Genomic DNA, 25543 nt, shown 5'->3' on the forward strand with positions numbered 1-25543 from the left:
GCCGGACACAGAATGTTCTGGCCATACCCCGTGCTGGTGACACAGCAGCAGGGAGTGCCAAGGGGCGGCAGTGAGTTCAGGAGGGTGCAGCCGGGGGGGCTGGACTGCGGGGGGAGTCAGGGGCGGCCTGGAGAGCAGGGCCAGCAGGTGAAAGGAGCGCTGTCCCCGGCCACGGGCCACAGAGCTTGCCTGCACGATGTGGCGCGTTCCTCTCCTTACCGGTGGGTGAGCGCGCACACTCGTTCTTCACACCTGTCCAGGACACGTGGCCAGTTTTCAGGCACTTGGAGGACGTCTTAGCAAGGGGGCTCCTGGGAGGGCAGGAGAAAGAAGCATGTGTCAACGTCAGCTCTGCTCAGGGTCGCTGTCCTCGATGCTGGGTCCCCAGGCCTCTCGGGCCCCATTTCTCCTCTGAGGTTCAGCTGGGGCTGGACCATCCCCGAGGGTCTTACCAGCCCTGTTGCTCTGTGACCTGCAGCCCGGCATGTTTCCAGATGCTTGCCCCATTCTCTTACTGGTTCCTTGAATCCCCCATGGCTGACCCAGGTGAAGCCGAAGCTCCTGCCCTTCCCTTTGCACTGGCAGCCCCGTGCCTGAGCGCCTGGCCCTGCTGCCCCGCCTTGTGATGCAGACCTCCTGGACGGCACCTCTCCACTCCCAGGCTCACCCGCCGCTGGGCTGTGCTGGCCCCTTGAGGGTGTCTCTCTGGGTGGAGCCCCTGCAGGGGCAGGTCCTGCTGTCGGAAAATGCCCAGCACATAGCGCTGTCCCAGCGGAGAGAGCCAGCTGTCGTGCTCCTGCTGATAACAAGTCTAAAACCTCGTGCCCATGCCCTGCGCTGTGCCTGGACCTCTGAGCATGGCCACCCCCTGCGTCGGTCTAGGCTTGCCTGCTGGCCTCCGTTGTCACGGGCCTCCTCCACCTGACACCCTTGGGGGGAGCAGGTCTCACTGGCTGTGCTTTTGGGTGACAAAGCTTGTCTTCGCTCTCCCCTATCCACCCCCACACCCCTGTTTCAGGTGCCTTGAAGGGAGGGACCCTATCCTAGACCAGAGGTGGCTTCTTTGTGTCCCTGTTGCCTGCCCACTCCACAGGTGGCCCGGAGTGGGTAGCCCTGGTCACGGAGCTGACCTCCATCCTCAGTGGTCAGTGTCTTCGTGCTGGAAGGGTCCATGGTATTCTAGACCTAGGCACGTGCCGGCTGTGCTTGCTTTCTGATAACGGAGTGGAACCACTTCTTAACGTAAATTTTTGTTTCTCCAACAAGAATTTTTCTCTCTTAGTGACCGCTCTAGGTGAAAGTTCTCATGAAACCAGGGGTTTTGTCATTATTAGATTGCTCGTTTATTCTTGAAACCATTCAAACAAAAATTAGACCATGTTTGGTGACTTAAATTCTGTTAGATTGTTCTCTGCTCTCTCTTGTGACTTCTCTCTTTTAGGGCTGCACACCTGAGCACCACACGCTGTGTGATGTAGCTGAACCACAGATTTGGTTCACCTAGGGACTTTTCAGCACTCTTACCCAAAGGTGATTGGGCGCAACCACTGTTCTACGTGAGGGCTTAGGGGTGAAAGCCGCTCCCTTCCCCGAGAACGCGCAGGCTTTGGGCTCCATGGTGATCCTCCGCACTACCGGGTCCTCCCCACGGTCTGGAGGTGTTGTTCCCGTGGCAGGTGGGGAGGTGAGGGCTGAATGTCGCAGTCTGCAGTCACAAGAGACCGTGTTAGTGATTCGGGACCTCGTGCGGCCCGTCTCTCCACCCCGCCATCCGCAGGCCTGGGAGGAAGCATAACTTGTTTCAAGTGCGTTCCACGTTAGCTCGGGGCTGAGAGGACGTTCAGCACGCCGCCGCTTGTTCCAGAGGAGTGTGAGGAGAACAGAGCGTGGCCTTGGAAGATGAAGGGGGTGGGAGTCAAGGTCCCCGAACCGGATCTTGCGGGGGCCTGTGGTGGGCGAGGCTGCGCTCCGCAGGTGCTCAGTCCCTCCCGCCCACCTGGCTCTGCAGAGCCCTGTGCCCAGCCGTCTCCCTGAGCTGGTCCCTTGCTGGGGAGGACTTGTGTGTCACCCACGTGTCACTGCGCGGTGCCTGGCTTTGTTCTGAGCTTGCTTCCAGTTCCTATTGAGTTGCGAGCTACTGTGTTACAGATAAAAAGACCCCCGCAGGTGAAGTGAAGGGTAAGTGCCATCTGAAGTCAGTCGGGGAATTAGCAGCACAAACAGGCCGCACGCCCACCCAGCCTGGCGCTTGGGGGCCGGCCGCTGATGGCAGGGCCCGCTATCCCCTCACCGTGCTGCCCTTGGCTACCTAGGCTACTTAACTGTCTTCCAGGAAATTAAGTTTAAATCAGATTGAAGCTATGATGTTCCTTGTTCTTTTCCATCCCGACAGTTATCTTTAAATCTCTCCTTTTAATTAACTCAATTTTCCAGGCCTTGTGTAGGCCGGGTGGTTTGTTTGTGGAGGGCCTGGCGCCGTGCCCCCGATCGGGAGACAGGGCTGCAGCTCTGCCCTTCTAGGCTGGGCGGCCCCAGGACGGGTGGGGTAACAAGGGCTTGGCTGCCCAGCCTTGGCACGGCGCTCACGGTGCGCAGTGCAGGGCAAGGGCCCCGCCTCCTCCCCGGCAGCCAGGGGCAGCTTGCTACCCTCTGGCTGAAGCAGCTTCTGTTTTTTTTTTTCTTTCTAGAACTGCTTCTTTGGCAGCTTTCACTTCTCCTGTAGGCAAGTCTTAAGCTAATATTTATCCTGCAAAGTATCTTAAAAATGCTGGAGGGCGAGTATTTGTGGAGAACTTTATCAATCTTTGAAAGAGCATTATTGTTACGTTGATAAACTGAGGCACTATTTACAACAGGCAGATTGTGTTTGAACTTGCAACCTTAGTCCAACAGCTAGTTTTTGTTAACAGATGGAATTGTTTTGGCTGTTCTTGTAAAGAGGTCTTTATCCGTGTGGTTTTTGTTTGTTGCTGGTGAGCGGTTGGCCTGTGCTGGGGGAGGGGAGACCTGGGCGGCTGAGTCTGTAATACGTTTAGGTGTTAACTCATTTTATGAGCCACAGGCTTTTCAGGAATGTGGACTTTGGTGCTTGCAGCCCTGCCTCTTCGTGAGGGTCTCTTTAAAACTGGAGGTGCCTCCTTCTGAGGGGACAGTGGCCTCACCATGAGCAAGACCATGGGGACAGGTGGTATTGTTTGCGTGGTCAGGAGATTTCAGATCTGAAGGAGAACAACACTGAGAGTGAACTTGTTCCTTAAAAACTAAAGTAAAATCTTTCCGGGGGGGGGGGTTACTTTTCAGTAAAAGGAGCCACTTCCTGGATCTTCTTCTGAACCCGTTTCCTCCACCAGGCAGCCCTCTTTGACCCTCTTTGACTCTTGGGTGAGTGAAATGCCTCCTGGTGCGTTGGGGGTGGAGGGGCCCGGCTCCCCCAGGGCTGCACGTTCCCTGGCCCCCGGCCTGGTGCTAAGGGTGTCGGGTACCAGCGGTGGGGGCCGGCGCGGGCTTGGGCAGGAGGAGGTGGGAAGCCGTGCCCGAGAAGTCTAGGTCCTGCAGAATGTCACAGTGATTCAGCCGTGGCTGGTGGGGGCTGGCCAGAACTGGAGACAGATGCCTTTCCCTGGGGCTGGGGGAGCCCAGGTAAGGGCGTCAGGCCGGGAGGGGCTTGTGCACCTGGCCTTGGGTGGGGGGGCTGCCCTGGAGGTGGTGAAATGTGCGGGGGGAGGGGGATGCCTAGCAGAGGTCACAGTGGCGCCTGTGAAGTCTTGTTTGTGCCCTGCGGGGAACATCCGCACTTCCTCCTTGGTCAGCTGACTCATCTCCTGCTGACTTGCTGTTTCTCCTCTGTCTGCTGGTCTCCATCTGTTTGTGTTTCTCTGTCTCTGTGTGTGTCGGTGTATCTCCGCCTTCCCGCCTCCCTCCTGACTCATGCCCTGAGCTGGGCCGTGCTGGGGCGGGGGGCGGTGTGTCCTGGGGCCTCCTGCTGCGCCCACACCGCGGCGGGTTTGCAGCCCCATCCGCCCCGGCGCCCATAGGCTTCAAAGAGCGGTGGTTGGCTGAGTTGTTGGGGATGCACTGAGTACCTGCGGGCAGAAACCCCACTACCTTCCTGATTGGACTTTGCAGGTCATTTCTAGATAAGTTCCTCATACTACAGTATTTACTTTTATTTTGGCGAAATACACCTAACGTAAAATGTACCATCAGAACCATCTTTAAGGGTACGTACAGTTCCAGCGGCGTTAGGTTCGCGTTCACCACGTAGCGCTCCATTGCTGCCCTCCGTCTGCAGGACTTCTGCGTCTTCCCAAAAGGAAGCTCTGTCCTCGTTTATTTTTAATGCATCTGAAAATCCGCCATAGCCAGTAAGGTCCCGTGGTGGGTGCTGCTGCCGTCCAGTGTCAGGGCTGTTGGAATCCAAGTCCCCGGGCTGGCCGGAGGGAGGTGCGGGGCTGTGTGCCCCGGAGCTGATGTCGGGTGGCCTCGGGTGGAAAGCGCTCTATGAAGGGCAGTGAATGGCCTTTTTCTTGTGAATGGCCATTTATCTCCAGTAGATGTAAAACCTAACCTGTTTAACCCCGTTGGTTTCGCACCTGTGGTAGCGCACTCAGGTCCTGCTGTCGGGCTGAGTTTATGGAAAGCAAGTGTCATCCGTTTATGTAGCTGAGAACTGCATTGTGCCCAGAGTAGTTTAGTTTTAATTACGTCCCTGAGGCTTCCGTCTCACGACCTTCTGACAGGCTGAGTGGCCAGGTACTCTCCTTTGGGGGAAGGCGGTGGTCTCCCCCCGCGGTCTCCTGCTGCGAACATTCCAGTCATTCATTATCTGACTTGGGTCAGCGTCAGGTGGAGCTTGCCCATCTCCCAGGTTGGCGCAGGGGGAGGCTGAGGGCCAGATTGGGCTTCCTATGTGTGGATTTGCCCTGTGTGTGTGGGGGGGGGAGGGTGGTACGCTTGGCTCCATTGGCCCTCACTTGCATTGCAGGCATCTGGGGACTCTGGGGTTTCTCCCTCGCTCAGGGAGGCCTGGGCTTGATCTGGTGCTGTGTTTTTGGCCGTGTTCTCTGCACTGGCTGGAGGCAGCCTTCTGCTGGCTCACAGATGGTAATCCGGTCCTGGAGGGCAGTGCTGAGAGCCCCCGGGGACGTCAGCACCCACAGATTAATGAGCGGGAAGGGTGCCCATTGGTGTTGTCAGCTGAGAAACACACATGAGGCTTTCAGCCTTGGGAGCCCAGTGCTGTTTGGGTCGCAGGCAGGGAAGGATGCTGTACATCACCTGGACAAGATTAGAGTTTCCTAACCCCACGTGGGCCTATTTCAGACCTTGATGCAGGGCTTCTCTGTCTTGCCTCTTAACCCGGAAAGAAGAGGAAAGAGCCATTGACTCCTTTCTCCTTGATGGGCACAGGGCCTGGTAGGCTGACCTGGGAGTACCCTTAAGTGGGAGAATCTGTGATGAACAGAGCAGGTGGCATTGTTAGGGGTGGGTGCTTGACTTAAGTCCAGTGGGGAGAAGACTAAGTCCAGCGGCGGGGTGGGGGGGCAGTAGGTGCTGTGGACTGGGAAGCCATGTGATTGTGTTTGGGAACTGGGGTGGATGCCTAGTGAAGAGCCAGCTAGGGGTCCCGTAGGAATGAATAGCCTCCATGCACCAAAACATGTGGGACAGGTCTGCTGCTTCCTGGGGTGGGGTTAGCGTGCAGTCCGTGTCTCTCTGACGTCGAGGGTGGACTGGGAGCAGCTTCTGAGATGGTTCCTGGTAATCAGCTCTGAATCTGTACTAATTAAGGGGACCTGCCAGTAGCTCTGCATCCGTAGACGGCTCTTCAGAACTGCCTCTGTTGGCACATCTGGGCCGCGTGAGATTTGACTTTGTGATTGCAAAACACTTGAATGTCTGCCACACGCCAGGATCTTATTCTGCATTTGGAGAGGACCACTAGGAAAATTTGTTTTTATTTATTTATTTTATTTTTTAAAAGATTTTATTTATTTATTTGACAGAGAGAGACAGCGAGAGAGGGAACACAAGCAGGGGGAGCGGGAGAGGGAGAAGCAGGCTTCCCGCTGAGCAGGGAGCCTGACGCGGGGCTCGATCCCAGGACCCTGGGATCATGACCCGAGCCGAAGGCAGACGCTCAATGACTGAGCCACCCAGGCGCCCCAGGAAAATTTATTTTTAAAGGTAATTTACTGTGTGTGTATGTTTTTAAGATTTATTTATTTGAGAGAGAGTGTGTGCAGTGTGTGGGGGGGTGCGGTGTAGAGGGAGAGAGAATCTCAGGCAGACTCCTGTGGAGCCCAACGTGGGGCTCCATCTCACGACCCTGAGACCATGACCTGAGCCAAAATCAGGAGCCACCCAGGCGCCCCTACTCTTTTCAAATTTAAGATAAATTTAGGTCCTGCAGAAGCAGAGAGACTATAACTACAAATCATCCAGAAATAACACCCTTTTCTCTGCTTCCGTGTCTTAAAAAAAAACTTAATATGATCATAATGTGTACTTGATCTATAACCTGCTTTTTGCACTTGATATTAGGTATATTTCCACGTCAACAGGGAGTCCTGCAGCGGAATTGTGTGTCTGGGTGCGCCACTTTATTTATGGGAGTTTCAGGGTTTCTGTGCCTTTGTTTCCTTACGACGAGTTCCGAAGAGGGAATGCGAGCCCAAGGGAATTCACATTTTGAAGCTTTGGATACACAGTGACCACAGCTTACGTTTTTCAGAAGTCCTTTTCGTGGTGTCAGGACCATCCTCACAAATTCCATAGGGATAGTCCGCTCAGGATTCCCAAGGAATCCCTGGTTCTGATTTGCTGACTTCTCCAGATGGCAGAAGGGTTAGTCATTTAGGTACCAAACTGGGTTTCTGCATCACAGAAAATCGGGGAACCTCCAGGTTAAGGGGTCAGTCTTGTCTGTAGAGGTAGAGCTGGCATACACTGTTGAGGAACCTGGGAGCAGGCTCCCGTCCCCCCCGGCCCCCTTCTGTAAGAGTTTGTCTCTGCTCCAAGCCACTTCCCTGGGCGGAGACAGGAGGGGCAGGGGAAGTGGCCGCCCTGCCCTCTCTTCTCCGCGCCCCACCTTTCCTGGGCCTCTGGACGGGGGCCTGAGGAGGGGTCCTGGGACCCTGTTTTCCTTGATGTAAAACCAACTGTAGGTGTGCCGTAAGGGATTCATGAGATGGAGGGGGTTTATTAAGGGTGTAGACACTCGAAAGACCACGTTTTTAGTGGCTCAGCAATGCATGCTGTCTTGTAAAAATGGTGCAGAAATGACCTGTCCCATCTGTGTATATCACTGACCTGCATCTCTGGCTTCAGGTGTATGGAGGGAAACAGAGTGCTGGTTTTATTGCTGTCGTTGTACTTCTTAGAAGAGTAAATTTAACTCCAGGCCATATAGAAAGCACATGTAAGTTCTACTCATTAACCAAAACTTTACCTTTTCTAGGAAAACTGGTTTTGATTTTGCTATTTCTCAAATAGATTTCATACTTCCCCTCTTTAGAAACTGGCATTTTGTGTTCACCTGACACACGGCCCGTAATTCAAGTCATTCCATGTTGTTAGACAGTCCGTTTGCAGTTTTTCACTTCTGTGGCACTGTGTCCTCCTTGCCTTAGGGTGAGAGTGGAACCTGGAAACTGCTTTGGCTTGGTTTTATATATAAATGCCGGCAAAGGGTTTCTTTGTGTCTTGGCAGAGTGGCTGGTGGTTCTTCATTCGGCCACCTGCTCTGAGGTCAGTCCTTGGTGATGTTTGTAATGTGAGGAGTCTGGTTTTTATTTTTCAATACCATTTGGTGGTTACGAGTGTCCTGAGGCAGCTTGCAGCCAGCCTGCCTCTCTCGTCCCTGGCCTGGAGCCCGTCTGCACCTGGCTCTGCCCTCAGATGAAGACCGTGCATGTTCAGAGCAGTAATCCAGGTGTTGTCAGTGACTGCCCACTTGGCATTTCGGGCGGTCTTGAGGCTTGCTCTCCCAGCGCGTGCCGGGGTTCCCGGAGCTGCATGGTGGATGGCCAGGCTCTTGTTTCCATGGTAGCCCAAGCTTCCTCGGACTCCCGGGGTTTGCTAGGAACATGTAGAAGAGGGGCAGGGGGAAGAAAACTTCACTTGCTGCTTTTTTTTTTTTTTTTAAGATTTTATTTATTTATTTGACAGAGAGAGACACAGCGAGAGAGGGAACACAAGCAGGGGGAGTGGGAGAGGGAGAAGCAGGCTCCCCGCAGAGCAGGGAGCCCGATGAGGGACTTGATCCCAGGACCCTGGGATCATGACCTGAGCCGAAGGCAGACGCTTAACGACTGAGTCACCCAGGCACCCCACACTTGCTGCTTTTTAATTAACAAACAAAACCCATCCCTCTGAGTTGATTATGCAAATCTGAGAAAACTATCTAAAGGTCAAAGGTAAAAAGTAGTTATAGGAGAAAGTCTCTATTTTAGCAGAAGGCAAATGTTGCAGGGAATATCCTCCTCTGGGGGCAGTTTGTTCTCATTCAACATAATCTCTTCCTAAACGGACTTGCGCTTGCTTTCTGAGGGTTGGATGCTGGCTGTGTTCTCCTTCATATTAGGTAACAGCTTGTTTTAGTATGAGATGCAGGTGGATTCTGCATAGAAAGGTGCTTGATGTCAGTCCTAAAAATGCCCCCTAAAATTTAGGAAGAATAAGTACTTTGATTTGATCCAACATTCAGAATATTTATTGTCACGTAGACTGTCCATGGAGTCTGCCAATTCAGGTTGAGTGTATTATCCTGCCTTTATTTTTTTTTAAGATTTTATTTATTTATTTGACAGAAAGAGAACGCGCAAGCAGGGGGGAGCGGCAGGCAGAGGGAGAGAGAGAAGCAGGCTCCCCGCAGAGCAGGACCCCGGGATCATGACCTGAGCCAAAGGCAGATGCCTAACCGACTGAGCCTCCAGGCGCCCTTCCTTCTGCTTTAACCGAGCCCATGTTTGTGGCAGGTGCAGCGTGGCCGCGGCCCCGAGGAAGGAGGGTGGCGGGGCACGCCGGGTCCTGTTGGAACGCAGTGCCCTCAGTGCTGTGTCCCTGTGACGGGGCTCAGGCACACCAAGGCTCACCCCACTGTCCTCCTGCGTGTTACCGAAGAGACGCGGTTCCTGGATGCCTGGGCAGGTGGTAGGGATCCTGCAGCTCTGTTGGAACGCTGACATTTTCTCCTGCACATGGAGAAGTGGCTTCCGGAATTGGGTGTGCTCCGCAGAGAAACTCTGGGGCCCTGCGAGTAGATGGTGCTCATCGGTGGCGCTGCAGCTGGTAGGTCAGTGCCCTGCCCGGAGGGCTCTGCTCCGGCACCTTTCCCTGCCGGTGTGTGCCAGGGTGAGGCCAGGCGTGAGCCTGCTGAGTCATCCTGACGTTCCGGCCCCGTGTAGGGCCCTGCGGTTGGGGCTCTCGCCTCTGCTTTAGCGCAGCGCCTGAGATGACCTGTCCTCTTGCGGTGTCCCAGCGTCCTGTCCCCGCCCACCCCCGGGGTCCCAAATCCCGTGGGCGGGAGAGGCCAGTGCAGACGGGGCGGCTGCTCCTAGCCACCGTGGAGCTCGGTTTGGGGCAGTGGGTGCCAGTGGGGGCCTGCCGGCTGTCAGAGGATCACCAGGGAGCCCTGTGCTGGGGAAGGCCTTTTGGTGTCTATGATTGATGTCCTACTAAGAATGCAGGCCCAGCAGAGGCCTCCCAGCTGGGCTGGGACAAGTCCGCTAGACAGCGCAGGCATCAGACTCCGCACTGGGAGCCCCAGCAGGTGGCTGGGGGGTGGTCTGGAGGATGCTGCGTGTGAAACGTGGCCGTGCGGTATTTTATGCTCCAGGCACTCCTGGACTCGTACTGTTTCGATAAAGCATAGGGATTCCTGAGAAATTCCACCTACGTGTGAAATTGTGAGCTGCTGTGATTTATTTGGAGGGTGTGGTTCCTTTTAAAAAAAATAACACCTTTAGCAGCATGTGCATTTTGAAAGTTTACTCGAATTGAAATATGCCAGTTTTAAGGCATTAAAAAAATCATCTCAACTATTCATTAGCATTGACACACTGTTTCTGCTTCCTATTCAGAAGAAAAAGGGATTTTCTTTGAGCTCTGTGCTCATCTTGCTTTTCTCTCTAAAAGGGAGGGATTTCTAAAAATCAGTTTTCTTTTTTTAATGGAGTAATTATGGTTTGGTCTGGTCCTCTGCCTTCAGCGCTCACGAACCCATTTCTTTCCAGCCGTCCTGAGTGCCTGCACTGGTTAGGTGCTGGACCACCCAGTGGGATCCGAGCCATCCTGCCCTCGGGGTGGGCGCCCACTCTCTGCTATGTGCTCAGGCTGCCTCTCTCCTGGGGGACGTGCTGTTCCCTTTACCAGGGGGCCAGGGAGGGGAAAAAGCTGGGCAGCTGGTCTGGGCTGTGCCCCCAGGCTGGTGGGACCTGAAGGAAAAGCAGAGGGGCCTGGCCAGCCCAGAGGACGTCGTGCTTGCCAGGGTCTTGGAAGCAGGGCTCTGAGTTGCACAGGTGGATAGGGAAGGCGTGTGGCCTGGAGCTGCTCCCTTCTGTCTTGCAGGCCTGTCCCGCAGGCCTGTCCCCACCTCTGGGAGCTTACAGTGGGGCTGGGGCTGTGCTGTTGAATAGTCACATGCCCTGGCCTCCTCCGGGAGGGAGCAGCCTGGCCCAGGCCTCTGCTGGAGGTGTGTGTGTGGGGTGGTGGGCATGTGTGCGAGGGGGCAGGGGAGGAGAGTACCAGCACTGCCCAACAGGGAGGGGCCGGGCAATATGGTCACCACGAGAGTGGTCTGGGAGGAGCGCTGGAGGTCCAGGGATTGGGCACCTGCCACTTGCACTCGGATGGGAATCCATTGAGAAAGACTTTAAGTAGACTGATTTGTTAACAGTGGAGCAATATTTTCATCCCGTTGCGCCCAGGGGGGGGGCCTCTTTCCACATTTCCTTTGCTTCAGTCTGTTAATATTTAGAATAGTGTGTACACACACATCCCCCCCCACTTTACCAACATCAAGTTCCCAGCAAGCTGATCCAAAGGAGTCAAATAGAAATTGATGTCAGGTCTGACGTGTTTGGTTTCTGAAGTGTCCTCGACTGTGTATTATGACACAGAACACTCAAAGGCTGGGGTATGAAAAGGTTCAAGTCCTAGTTAAGCTTTTGATCATTTATCTCCAGAGTGGCAACGCACTGTCCATACCGGGACACTTGAGTGCAAAGGGATGCAGTTAATAACTGTGCCGCATATGGGGCGCCTGGGTGGCTCAGTCGTTAAGCGTCTGCCTTCGGCTCAGGTCGTGATCCCAGGGTCCTGGGATCGAGCCCTGCATCAGGCTCTCTGTTCAGCGGGGAGCCTGCTTCTCCCTCTCCCACTCCCCCTGCTTGTGTTCCCTCTCTCACTGTCTCTCTCTGTCAAATAAATAAATAAAATCTTTAATTAAAAAAAAACCTGTGCCACGTAACCGAGACACGTGGTCCTCATACTACCCGTTGCGAACGTCTCACACTGGGCTGTGCCGTGGGTGCATGTCACAATGCTGGTTCTTTGGAGAACCAGATCTTTGGAGAGGGTAGCGCCCTAAATCGACATTTATAAATGAACCCCTCAGCTTCCCGGATTCATGCCGATTCGCATGGTCTCGGGCCACTGTAACACAACCACAGGCTGGGGGGGCTCCTCACCAGCACACACTTAATTCTCACAGTTCTGGAGGCTGGGAAGTGCACCGGGGGCACCAGGTGCTGGCAGATTGACCACTTGTCTGTCTTAGGGGCTTGCTTCCTGGTTCAGACCTGTTTTCTCGCTGTGTCCTCCCCTCGCACGGTGGACGGTGGAAGGAGCCGGAGAGCCACGGGTGTCTTTCATGAGGGCACTAGCCCCATTCATGAGAGCGCCACGCTCACGACCTGATCACCCACTCTGGCAGCACAGGAATTTGGTGGGGAGCACAGACCTTCAAGCAGCACCCCAGACACCGAGGGGCCGTATGCTTTGGGGATACCACAGAGTCACCCGCCTTATTGATTTGTTCATTCGTTTATTTATTTTTAAAAAGATCTTACTTATTTGAGGGGGGGAGAGGGAGCATGAGCAGAGGGAGAAGCAGACTCCCCGCTGAGCAGAGAGCCAGTGCGGGGCTCTGTCCCTGGCCCCCAGGATCATGATCTGAGCCGAAGGCAGATGCTTAATCGACTGAGCCACCCAGGCACCCCCCTAATTTAAATTTATATAAGTTTTGTATTTCTTAAGCCCACACTTCTAGACTGTAGAGGCACATTGAATTAGAGGAGACCAGCATGGGTTTCTGCAGGTGATACTCAATCCCTACAGGAAGGTAATTTCAGATGTGAGAAAGTATTCCCAGTTACAGAACATTCGGTCTGATCACCTCTTGAGTCCTTTCTTGTCAGATGTTTTTGATTGTGTTTTTTTTTTAATATAAAGGACATGTTTTAAAAAATTAGTAAACTGTTGGGCACCCTCTCTCGCTGTGTCTCTGTCAAATAAAATCTTTAAAAAAATAAAATAAGAAATTAGTAAACTATTTTTTAGAATAGTTTAGATTCACAGCAAAATTGAGCATAAAGTACAGCATTCTGTATATCCCCGTCTTCATGCACATACAGCCTCCCCCATTATCAGCATCCCCCAGCAGAGTGGTACGTGTGTTACAGCTGATGAACCTGGGGCGCCTGGGGGGCTCAGTCGTTGAAGCGTCTGCCTTCGGCTCAGGTCATGATCCCAGGGTCCTGGGATCGAGTCTCGCATCGGGCTCCCTGCTCATTGTGGACCCCGCTTCTCCCTCTGCGTGTCCTCGCTCTCAAATAAATAGAATCTTAAATAAAAAAAACCATCTGATCAACCTGCACTGACACACATCATCGCCCAAAGTCCATAGTTTACTCTAGGATTCACTCCTGCTGTTGTTCCCTCTGTGGGTTTGGACGGATGTGTAGTGACGGGTATCTGCCATTCTGGTATCCTACAGAGTAGGTTCACTGCCCTGAAATTCCTCTGCTCTCCACCCATTCATCTGTCCCTACTCTCCCCCACGCCACCCCACTCCATCCCTGGCAACCACAGGTCTTTTTACTGTCTCTATTGCGTTGCCTGTTCCAGAATGTCATGTAGTAGGAATCCTACAGGGAGTAGCCTTTTGGGATTGGCTTCTTTGACTTAGCAGTATGCATTTAAGGTCGTCCTTCCATGTCTTTTCATGGTTTTCCATGTCTTTTCATAGCTCATTTCGTTTCAGCACCAAATAACATTCCACATTCCATTGTCTGGGTGGATCACAGATCATTTAAACATTCACCTACTGAAGGGCACCACGGTTGCTTCCAGGTTTGGGCAATCAGGAATAAAACTGTAAACATCCACGTGCAGATTCTTGTGTGGACAGAAGTTTTCAGCTCCTTTGGGTAAATACCAAGGAGCATGGTTGCTGGACCCAATGGGAAGAGCATGTTTAGTTGGTGAGAATCCGCCAGTCTTCCCAAGTGGCTGTTCTCATGAGCCATGAGTGAGCTGTTGCTTCGTGTCCTCGTCAGCACCTGGTGTTGTCTGTGTGCAGACTATGGCCATTCTCACAGGTGTGTCGTGGGATCTCACTTGATTTTACAGGTGTCTGATGCCCCGTGGCGTGGAGCATCTCTCCACGTGATTACTTGCTGTCTGTGAATCTTTAGTGAGCCGTCTCTTCGGGTGTCCTGCCCTTTCTTAAATCAAGTTGTTCATTTTCATATTGTTGAGTGTCTTGTGTACTCTGGAGAAGAGTCCTTTAGCAGATGTGTCTTTCGCAAATATTTTCTCTCAATCTGTGGCTTGTCTGTCTCTTGCTACAACATTAATTTAATGTTGGAAGTCAGTGGGATTTCTTAAGTGCTTTTCAGGAAATAACCTTATAAACAGATTTGCCGGTATGCTTCTTTCTTATCAAGGATACTTTGAACTTGCTAGATTCAATTTTACGTCTTTTTTTTTTAAAGATTTTATTTATTTATTTGACAGAGAAAGACACAGCGAGAGAGGGAACACAAACGGGGAGTGGGAGAGGGAGAAGCAGACTCCCTGCCGAGCAGGGAGCCTGATGCGGGACTCGATCCCGGGACTCCGGGATCATGACCTGAGCCGAAGGCAGTCGCTTAACCAACTGAGCCACCCAGGCGCCCTCGATTTTACGTTTTTTTGTTTTTTTGTTTTTTTTTTTTTAAAGATTTTATTTATTTATTTGACAGAGAGAGACACAGCGAGAGAGGGAACACAAGCAGGGGGAGCGGGAGAGGGAGAAGCAGGCTTCTCGCTGAGCAGGGAGCCCGATGCGGGGCTCGATTCCAGGACCCTGGGATCATGACCTGAGCTGAAGGCAGTCGCCCAACCAACTGAGCCACCCAGGCGCCCGATTTTACGTCTTTTTATACGCTTGGTCTAAAAGCTGATCTTCCTTATTATCTGCTGCCCTTCGTTTGGTTTCCCTGGCTTTTGGGTTGTGTGTGGGTTCATATTCTTTGCCATGGTCATCTGGTGAGAGAGGGAGGCAGGCTGATGGGGAGCACTGTTCTAGTCGCTCTTCGGCAGGGTCATCGGAGACTAATAGTTGATGACATTTTAGAAAAATGTTGGTAGTTGTAGTTGATTTTCTTGGGGGAATGGATGCCTGGCTTTAAATGGCGGATGGACAAAGCAAACAGCTGTTGCCACAAAGCAGGCACCATAATGCATTTGCCACGTGTCCAGTGCCCAGAGCGCTGTCCGCGCGAGCATGTGTGCCCGGGGTGGGCGGCGGGGGGAGTCGCAGGATGTGTTTGAGTCGCACTGCAAGCATCCATTAACTCCTCTCTGACCATTCTCCAGGAGATGGGTCGAGGCTCGTGGTGCCTGTCAGAAGTTGCTCTGCACTTAACTTTTTGATGGCGTTCAGTTACCAGCCGGCTTTCCACAGAGCAAATTGTAGGAAGTCACATGTTCTGGCATCGGTTACCCTTAAATTAGAAACAGGACAATAGAGGAAGTTGTTGATTGGAACAATGGTAGTTTCACTGGTCTAAGTGCATCTGCAAATCGTACCCACATCGCTGTCCCTGAGCGTGGCGACAGTCCCTGGAGCGGGCCCCAGAGGGAAGCGTGTTTTCTCTGCTAGGGAAAACCTGCCCGAAATGTGTTTCTGGGTCTTCTGGATAGAAGATACTTGGATGGGTCACAGCTTAAACTTCACGCTTTTCAACAGCTCCAGAGGAGGCTCTTAGGAACAGGCACTTGCCCATGCTTTGGGGAAGGACCAGACCAGTCTTCTCCTTAAGCTGCTTCAGTGTATTTGTCAGGTTTTAGCTTGGGCTTTTTAAGCTCGGTCCTTCAGAAGAATGTTCATAAAATGTTTTATTTTAATGGTTTTAGTTACTTTGGTTAATGGTCTACCATTTATATAAAATAGCTTCCTTAAAGAAAACAATTCACATGCGATAAGATTTGTGCGCGATGTAAACCTGGTTTTATGGGGTCCAGTTGCTCCCCTCGGTGCGACGACACACCCTTCACCCAGGCGCCTGGCTAATGGGGGAACAGCCGTGGGGACCCGCCCCGCGTGCTCTTGCCTTTTCCTCTCAAAGCTTCTTTCCTTTCCTTTTCTTGTGGAATCCCGAGGGAAAGGGCCCTAGAAATAGAACAAGTGAGGGGAGACTATTATGAAGTCTTTGTGCCCAGGACAGGGGCAGCCATATGCCACGTGGGTCCTGGTCCCTCCCTCCTGAACCAGTGCTCTGATTTAGTTCAGTTCAGACGGGGAGGGACCCTGAGTTCTGTCTCTGAGGAGCTGATGATCAGGTTCCAAGGAATGCATACGTGAGCTTTGGAACATAACCCAGTTACGCCAAGTTGGGGGACTATACATAGTTTGGTAATGGTTGGTAGATTTGTTGTTAACTTGGTGGTAGTCCTTTTGTCCATTCTCAGACACTTAAAGAAGTAAATTACCAAATTAAAATGTAAAAATCATTAGCCTTAATTACAGGGGAAGGGACACTTGGGGACTTGCCAGAGTATTGGAAATGTTCTGTGTTTATAGAAGTTTATCAGAACCAATTGAACATGGTACATTTTCACTGCGTGTAAGTCATACCTGAGCAAATGAACCAACAACATTTACCACTAGCCTTCTTGTAGGCTAACTAAACAGTGGGGATATAACAGAAGAGAAAATCCCATTTACAGTGGCCACACACACACAAAAAGGTAGAACTGTTAGGGAGGAACTTAACTAGAAATGTGCAAAGGAGTGTCCTGTAGCAGGAGTATTTTGAAATTCTCACGAGAGGCACTGAGGTGGTCTCCGACAAATAGAGAAAGCCCTCCTCCTCGGATGGGGGTACACAGCAGTTTTCCCTCAGCTGATGTATAAAATTAATGGAATCACAGTAAGAATTACCAACAAAAAATACCTTCTTTCCTGAGCTAGTCAAGCTCTTAAAGCTTATATTCTTGTAAACAAATGTGCCAGGAGAAATAGGGAAGTGCTGGGGAAGGAAGCAGTGAGAGAGTCCGGCCTCAGCAGTCTGAAACCTCTGGAATCCTCTAACAGCAGTGGGTTACTGGGCAGGCAGCCATGCTGGTTGGATGGAATATAGGCAACTGGGAAACAGACCCAAGGACTGATGGAGATTTGGTGGATGACAAAGAGGAGTCTCAAAGTGTTGGGAGCGGACTTAGTGATCGATGGCCACGGTGAAAAGAGAACGGTGCATCCTTACCTCACGCCACACACAGTAATACGGATCCGAGATGTAAAATGTGCCCCACGAGATTTTCCCTGGGAACTAATGGCTGAGTTGAACATCCTGCAGCCTGTGTGCATGACCTGACCCAGAATCTATGGAACGTATCAGAAGTGCCTGGTACACTTCTCACATACTATGGACCCTTCACCTGTGGCTCTTTTTTTTTTTTTTTAAGATTGATTTGAGAGAGAGAGCGCGAGCATGAGTGGGAGGGACCGAGGGAGAGGAAGAGAGAATCCCAATCAGACTTCATGCCGAGCGTGGTGGAGCCTGATGCTGGGCTCTATCTCACGACCCTGAGATCATGACCTGAGCCAACACCAAGAGTCGGACTTAAGTGACTGAGCCACGCAGATGCCCCTCGATTGTGGCTCTTGAACAGAAATGCTTGCACAGGCTCTTCTGCCTTTAACTGGCTCTCCCCTCACAGCCTGGTTGCCGTGGTTGCTGTTCAGTTTAGATCTTCGGTACCCAATGTTCGTATTTCTAAGCACATGATGCCTAAATTTTATTTTATTTTATTTTATTTTTTAAAGATTTTATTTATTTATTTGAGAGAGAGAGAATGAGAGACAGAGAGCAGGAGAGGGAGGAGGGTCAGAGGGAGAAGCGGACTCCCTGCTGAGCAGGGAGCCTGATGCGGGACTCGATCCCGGGACTCCAGGATCACGACCTGAGCCGAAGGCAGTCGCTTAACCAACTGAGCCACCCAGGCGCCCATGCCTAAATTTTAAAGTATCTTCTGTCATCCCCCTAAAAAGCTTATAAAATCCCCAGGGCTTGCAGAAAGAGCATTTGGGAACCAGCTCTGCCCAGTGATACCTGCTGCTGAGCACTTGGGTATTATCTTCAAGGTACCTGGCTCTAAACCAGGTTGGTCAGGTCTTTAAGGAACCCCAGTGCCCACTAACATGCGTAGATTTTGTTAGTTGGTTCAGCCTCATTTACAGGTACCGATTGGACAGCGGCTTGCGCTCTGGGAACTTGCGCTGACGTGCGTGGGCCTTACTGCCTTGGCTTGAGAGTGCTGGCGTGCGGCAGTCGGAGAGCTGTGAGACCTGGAGGGGCTTTTGTGTTTGCGAACTGCTGCTACAGTCAAGCTCACTGAAGATGCTAACGATATTTGTCATTTTCATCAATGTAGATGACAGTGAAGTTGCCTGTGTAAAATCTCTTCACTGTGCCACTGCGTTTGCATGGCTTGAGGAAGGGAAGCCGGCTGTGTTAATGCCTAGGCTCCTTGAATGACAGGTAAACCCCCCGCCACGCTCCTGCCATTTCACGCGGGCTTCCCTGCAGCCTGACCCTAGTCGCTGGCCGCCCAGGCCACGTGGGTGTGGCGCTCTTGGAGAGAGCTGGCATGGGCGGGGTTGGTTTCCACTGCACACAGGCCCTAGTACATTCTGGTCAGCAGGTTAGCTGGCTATCATTCATTCATTCGTGTGTTCATCCGCTCTTTCTGTGACCTCGCCCGGCTCCTGCTGTTTGGCTAGGCATCGTGGGAGGTGAGGGGACAGATGAAGCGTGGATGGCGGCCTCTGCTGTGTGAGCTTCTCCCTGCCTTGGCCAGGGTCGAGTTACCCAGGTACAGGCCAGAGCCCCTGGCACGAGGGGTGGGGCCACGGCCCATCTTCCGGGGAGAGCTGAGCTGGAGATGGGTCTTCAGAGACGCCATTTGAACATGTTGCGGGAGGCTGCGGCGGCAAGCTGGGGCTTTCTGGAGAATTCCCCGGGGGTCCTTAACTCCCGAGAGGGAATAGCTGGTACCCTACTCCCTGCCACAAACCACATCCCGGAGGCCCCCTCCTTCTGCTCTGGGACAGTGTGGCTTGAGCCCACTGGCATTTTCCTGTCCACTTTGAGCAACAACTGATTTGGTTCCACGAAGAGGCAGTGACGTTGAGTTTGCCACATCCGGCCCAGTTGATGGATTCAGAATGTAATAGTATAAAATGTAATGTTTCAGCATTTCGGGAGAAGACTTTTTCCCATTTAATAATAACCTTCGAGGGGCGCCTGGGTGGCTCAGTCGTTAAGCGTCTGCCTTCGGCTCAGATCATGATCCCAGGGTCCTGGGATCGAGCCCCGCATCAGACTCCCTGCTCCGCGGGAAGCCTGCTTCTCCCTCTCCCACTCCCCCTCCTTGTGTTCCCTCTCTCGCTGTGTCTCTCTCTGTCAAATAAATAAAATCTTTAAAAGAAAAAAAAATAAAAAAATAACCTTCGAACAGAGTTTCTCAACTTTGACCTAGGTGACATTTGGGGCCAGATCATTCTCTAGCATGGGGCCGTGTTGAGCAGCATCCTGGCCCCGACCCACCTTGTGACAACCAGAAACGTGTCCAGACACTGACTGGTGTCCTCAGAGGTGCAGAATTCCTGGTGGAGAACCAGTGCCTTAGAAGAGCTCACAGATACCTAGTGCAGAGCTCGGTTGGCTGATTTCTCACTGGTGCTGACATGGCCTTGGGAGAGGCCGCCCTCATTCAGCGTGGGTGTCAGGACAGCAGTAGCCGTGGGTAGGGGCACGAGGACCCAGCTGGATGCTTTTGTGTTCATAAGTTAGTCACTAGGATTCTTAGAAAACAGTGACTGTCATTCCTGCCCCCAGAACCCCAGGTCATCAGTGTGGGCTTTGAAAACCTGTCTGGATACATGTCCTTAATATAAAAATCCATCTTATTTGGTGGAAAAAGGCATTTAAAATCACGGACGCTATTTTGGTATAAGATTGACAGGTTGACAAACGGATTTCTTCTCTTCCACTTTCTTAGGTCAGGGATCACTCCCAAGGTAGGAAGGGATTGGGAACAGCAGGTGTTGGTCATTGTTAATGCTGGGCGATTTGGGTTTTTTAAACACTGTTTTGTTTACTTTGTATTTTAGAAGTAGTTTCATAACACATTTTCTAAAACGATTGAGGTTAGAAACCATGGTTGTTTTGTTTTGTTTGTTTGTTTGTTTTTAAAGAATTTATTTATTTATTTGATAAAGACAAAGCGAGAGAAGGAACACAAGCAGGGGGAGTGGGAGAGGGAGAAGCAGGCTTCCCGCTGAGCAGGGAGCCCGATGTGGGGCTCGATCCCAGGACCCTGGGATAATGCCTGGAGCCGAAGGCAGACAGACACTTAACGACTGAGCCACCCAGGTGCCCCTGTTTTGTTTGTTTTGAGAGAGAGAGAGAGCGAGAGAGCAAGAGCGTGTGGGGGGGCGGGCAGAAGGAGAGGGAGAATCTCAAGCAGGCTCGATCTCATGACCCTGAGATCATGACCTGAGCTGACCCCAAGAGTCAGATGCTCAAACGACTGAGCCACCCAGGTGCCTGCAAAGCCCTGGTTTTAATTGAGCTGTTCTCGACGGGGATCGTCCTTGTGAAGTGTAGCGGCACTGGGGGGGGGCATGAGATGCACACATGCAGACAAGGACATGGGCTTGTGGGCCCCAAGGATGCGCCCGTTGCAGCAGGAAGGGGCTGTGAGGGAGCCCTGCAATGGTGACGTGATGAGGGAAGGACTTGACCTCAAGGCACAGCAGCCCGGCCTTGCCTGAGGCTGGAGCCCCACCATCGCCCCCAGAGCTTCCCAAGGGGGTCTCAGTGTGAAGGCCACCCTTCGTTGGTCATTGGTTCTGGGGGGAAAGGGAGAAAGGAGCTAATTAAGACCCATCTTTGGTTAAGTGAATATGAACTAGAAATATTTTTAATTAAACCAGTTGTTGAAAATCTCTGGTAAGATTTCAGCTCGCAGACCTACCTTAAAATAAGACAGGAACAGCATTGTGATTTCAGGGCCCCCTCTTCTAATGCAGGTCAGAGTGAGGAGGACCCCAGTGCCTGGAGGCCTGCATCCCACAGAATGCATGGGTGGAGCTGCATCCTTAGTCTTAACCTTGCATTTTCCTAAAACCTTCCTAAGGGGAAAGTTCTAGTTAGATGCAAGGCAGTGGACACATTATTGGGGTGTGTTCCCCTGGGTATAGAATGCATCACAAAGCCGGGTCGAGGGACCAGGACAGTGGGAATGTAGGACTGGGGTCAGGAGTTGCACACCACTAGGAATGCCATGTGTGGGTCGGGAGTCTGTGAGCCCCTAGACAGGATATTCAGAGTTTGCGATGCAGGCACTTTTCTCCTGGAGAGGGGCTGTAAGCTGCCAAGGTCAAAGACTGTAGACAGCCCATAGCATGCACTCAGCTGCCTTTTGGTGGACTTGGAACATTATCTCCCTTCGGGTGGTAAGTCACCCCATCCTTGCTCTACCCACCTCCCTGCTTTCCACTCCTGGGTGGCATCTCCAGTCCTTAATCCAGCCTCCCTGCCTCCCCAGCCTCTCCATCCCCACTCCCCGGAGGCTGACAATTCTTGCTGGTTCTTGCTGTCTCAAGAGCGGAAGCTGAGCTCTCTTCTGCTGCCTGCCCTTCGTTGTCCTCTCTTTACCCTGCCCCAGGATTAGATCCATACAAGATGTTTCTCTAGGAATTAGGGTTTGTTTTTTCCACAGCTGACCCAGAGTCAGCGCCAGAGAGCTGCGGCGGTCTGAGGTTGGGGTCTCCCAGGTGGCCGAGGACCAGTCCGTGGAGCGCTTGGACAGCCAGGGGTGGGAGGCCACGCGGCGGCCGCCCCCGACTGACTCTCTGCCGGGGTTGTTTTCCTCTTTTGCAGATCAGCCAGTCACTCGATGGGGAGCAACGGCGGACCTCCTTTTTGTGTCACCTTCCCACCTCTCTGTAGCAAGAAAAATAACTTCAGCACCTCTTCAATAATAATGATGAAACTGGTATTAACTGAATGGCAATTATGGATTTTTAACTCTAATTCACAGTAAACCAGCAAGCCATATGTTTAAAATCCAACCAAAAATCATTTTGTTTTGCTGCGTGTCTCACCCGCTTGTGAGAAGTTGCGAGATCTCGATTTGTACAAAGAGGGATATAAGCATTACTTGCCGGAGGAACACAACTGAAGCAGAGAGAGAAGGCGTCCTAATTTATCCTTAAAGATACCTGATAGTATTATTTATATAGGTAGAGGAAATATATATACACACACACATATATACACGTATATGTTTTTGGTGGTAATGAGAATGGCCCCGCAGAACGCCGACTCGGAATCTCTGCAAGTTCAGGAGTTTCCTGTGCCCCTGCCGGATCTGCAGAAGCCGGGAAGCGCGGATACCCACGATGAGACCATCAGCGAGGGGTCCATAGACCGGATCCCCGTGCGCCTGTGGGTGATGCACGGGGCCGTGATGTTTGGCAGGGAGTTCTGTTACGCCATGGAGACGGCGTTGGTCACGCCGATCCTCTTGCAGATTGGTAAGTGCTGTCCGCGCTTCTGCCTGGTCCTTAGCACCGAGCGCGGCGTTCGCCGTTTGGACACACGAGCGGACGTCAGCACGCGGACCTCATCGCGTGCACTGGGAAGTGTTCAAGAGCCCTGGGGGCCAGCATCCTGTCTTTGCTGCCCTCCACCTCCTGGCCATTTTTTTCCTCCCGTTCTGGGCTGGGGCTAGGGTGGCAGGTGGGCCTTGCATGGCGACGAGGAGGTACCTGTTTCGGCAAGGTGGTAGTCGAGCACCTGAATGTGTGCAGTCAGCTTCGGTATGTTCTTCTCCCCGTGTGCCTGTCTCCCCTGCGGTACCTCCTGCCCTTCTCCTGCCTCCCGGACACGGTCACCAGCCGTGTCCTGCTGTGTGTGGCAGGCCAGGGAACCTCCCTGACTCTCCCTTAGCTTCCTTCCTGAGAAGGGGAGGGTGACTGCAGACCGTCCCCTGGTCGGGCACAAGGCGAGTGCTTGGAACAAAGCCTGGCCTAGAAAACCCTGAGTAACATGGTTTTTTATTACCAGCTTCTTGTTGTTGACGACTTAAATCTGAGTTTCGTGTGGACTAGAGGTGGCTGAATGACGGGCATTTCCAGAAATACTGGAGTTTACGGAGTTACTCAGTGAGCATTACGGAGCCCCGTATGGAAGAGCCTGCATCCCCTCCGGATTACATGTCGGTGTTTAGTTTTCCCTGTTGTCTAAGGAAGTTTGAAAATCTGCAAGTTCCCAGCCCCTAAGAGTTCTGGATAAGGGGCCGAGCTGTTTAAAATCTTCTGTTTCATTCCAGAATTCCACATGTGCGTAGTATCTGCTTATTTTGGTTATTTTAGGAATGTTTCTTTCTCCAAACATAATGCTTCCTGTTCGGTGAGCGCTCACCGCTCTGCGGATCCGTTAGTGAAGTGCAGGGGTCTGACACTCGCCACGTTTCCTTCGGTTATGAATGGCGCCATCATCAGAGAGCCGACCTCGGCCGTGGCAGGTGTGCTTGTGATTATTTCAGGTCGCCGTGGTCATGGGACGCACCCCTGCATCTTCTCAGCACATTCATTTCTTCTCTCCGTTCTGAGGTTACTGTCCTGCCACACGTTTTTCTCTTGGTAATCCTGTGCTTTGTTGTGCATCTTTAAAGATGCCCTGAGACGGTTTCACGAGACCTCGGGCTCGGCTGAGAGCTCTTCGGGAGAGTTGGGGATGGTGGAGCATGAGCGATGCGGGTCACTCCTGTTCTTTCATCTCTGTACTTGTCATCTCTGCATTTCTGCTCTCACGTTCCGTACCCAGGAAGGTATGCCAGCGGCCCGAGCGTGGACAGGATGCCACGTCTCTGCCCGTGCGGCCTCCCTCTGGCGGTGGAGGCAGGGGAGTGACCCGACCAGCTGGAGCCACTTCCTGTGAGCAGGGGGGAGCAGTGTGGCCGCAGACCCTCCGAGGGGGACACCCTCCTTGTGCGGGGGGCTCTGGGTGACAGTGTGGAGAGTGAGCAGAAGGCACTCGGGGAGACAGAGGCTTAGCAAGTTTAAGAAACGAAGACTGGCTTTGTGGCCAGACCTCAGGGAGTCCAGCAGCAATTCACTTTACCAGACATTTATTTATTTATTTTTGGTCCTTCGGCATGGAAGGACTTGGGTTTGGCACCACAGCTGAGGTCATTACAAGTGCAGTCATAACCGTAAGTGGGGTGGTTACGGTTAGAAATGGAATGCCGTTATCCAGTTTCTAGACCACCTCGTGGTTATGGTGACAAATACGGAATACAGAAGCTCTGGTGATCGAGAGATGGTTGTTCTAGAAGTGCAGGTCTGAGGGTGTGTCCCCCCAGATTTTCTTTGTGGTAGGTTATATGTATTAAGGCTTAAAACCCTGGCACTAACAACTCTTTGCAATGTTTTACTTATAGGTTAAGAGTCTCACCTTCTATACAACTTAGCACGTTTCCTGGTTGGGGTTTGAGTATTTAACATGCTACTGAGTCTAGTATCAGGTTTGGGTCATCTGGGATAATAAACACGAGTATTTTACTACAGAGCATAAATGCGTATGCTGCGTGGCGACGGAAGCTCTGGAAAGTCGCGGGTGTGTTGGCTGCGTGCACACCTCCGCGGGTACTGACTGTCGGGAGTGGGCAGGGTGCCTAGAGCCGGGATCCAAGGACATGCTCACCTTGTGTGTGTGGCACTGGGTGACCCCGCAGGGCTCCCCAGGGAAGAGGTCTTTAAGAGCTAGGTGTTACCGTCAGCACCTTCTTGACCCAAAATGGAGCTTCCCTGGGATGCCCTGGGTACACCTGCTTCAGTTGGGGCCCCCTGAAATCGAGTGGGGCCAAACGTCTCCAGTGGCCCAGTTGACCTGCCGGGGAGAGAGATGGGCATTGTGAAAACTTGGGACACGTCTGGCGACACTGCTTCAGCATTCTTGGCCGTGAGCTGTTTTGTTGTCCTGACAGGTGCAAGCGATGGGTTTTGCCACAGCCTTGCCCGGTCTGTGGTCCTAAAGCCACCCGTTAGCACAGGGGCCATTTGTCTTTCCTGTGGCTGCTGGGCTGTGTACCACGCAGAGCTGGTAGGTGTCGGGCGATTTCAGCTTCTGTCCCCTCAGCCCACTGCGCCGGTCTCTAAACTGAGCCCGGCCCTCCCTCCCTCTGGTCTTGCAGGTCAGTGGTGTTGGAGGACCCTAGTGAGTCACACAGCCTCTGGACACAGAAGGAAGACATGGCACCCTTTGTTCCACAGCCTCCTGGCCGGAGGACAGATCAGGCAGAGGTGGCTGGGCTCAGAGGATGGACTGTGTGCAGGGGCCTCCAGGGGAATACTGATCCCGATGCTTGTGGGAATCTTTGCTGGGGTCCCTAACACAGCATGGAGATGGGAGAGCTCATCCCTTCCCTGCTGGCTGGCCGCTGTGTGGAAGGCCCGGTTGGCAGATTAGGAGAGTTCTGGAGTCCTCTCTTAGGGAGATGAAGTATACACCGTGACGAGGAATGACCTGCCACGTGGTCTTGGCAGACATGAGAGGGGGTGTGCTGTTGAGCTCTTGCCATCTCTGGGGAGCCAGGCCCCATCAAGGGGACCCCAGAGCATGCCTCAGCACCCAGCAGCTGCCCCGATTTACCAAATCTCCCCATCTTGGGCACCCTGACCTTCCTAGGTCTTTTAGGATTGACATAATTTTGCGGCATACTGAAGAGTGGTGGCTTTTTTAAAAATGGACATTCTGTTTAGTTGGAACAGTTATTTTGTAATGCGTCAGTAGACTCTGCCCAGTTTCTGAAAGCTGGCCAGCCAGATGTGCTTGGCAGATGTTGGGTGCTTCAGGAGACAGTCCCACAAGGACTTGGATCCTCTCTTGGGAGAGGTTCCCACTGCCTGGTCTGGGACCCAGCAGCCTGCTGTATACGCTCCAACTCTTCGGCCACGTTTTAGAGTACATTAAGCAATGAC

General features: G+C 52.5%; 1 protein-coding gene across 5 annotated transcripts in view; it reads left to right on the forward strand.

Moving 5' to 3' along the window:
* The window catches only part of SLC45A4 (solute carrier family 45 member 4), a 76307-nt gene that overhangs the window by 20654 nt on the left and 30110 nt on the right, over positions 1–25543 (forward strand). For 3 of the 5 annotated variants that reach the window (XM_054512428.1, XM_064587807.1, XM_064587808.1), the window contains exon 2: positions 21438–22093. The exons of 1 other annotated variant lie outside the window; for it this stretch is intronic. In XM_054512428.1, coding sequence (XP_054368403.1) covers positions 21841–22093 — 253 coding nt within the window. In that variant the 5' untranslated portion in view covers positions 21438–21840. Of the gene's footprint in view, positions 1–3300; positions 3382–21437; positions 22094–25543 lie in introns of all 5 variants that reach the window. One more of the 5 variants, XM_064587806.1, reaches the window with a different exon arrangement.

Source organism: Mirounga angustirostris, unplaced genomic scaffold (assembly GCF_029215605.1).
Source record: "Mirounga angustirostris isolate CCGP_5_RB_7025 unplaced genomic scaffold, mMirAng1.0.hap1 SCAF_4, whole genome shotgun sequence".
NCBI classification, from domain to species: domain Eukaryota; kingdom Metazoa; phylum Chordata; class Mammalia; order Carnivora; family Phocidae; genus Mirounga; species Mirounga angustirostris.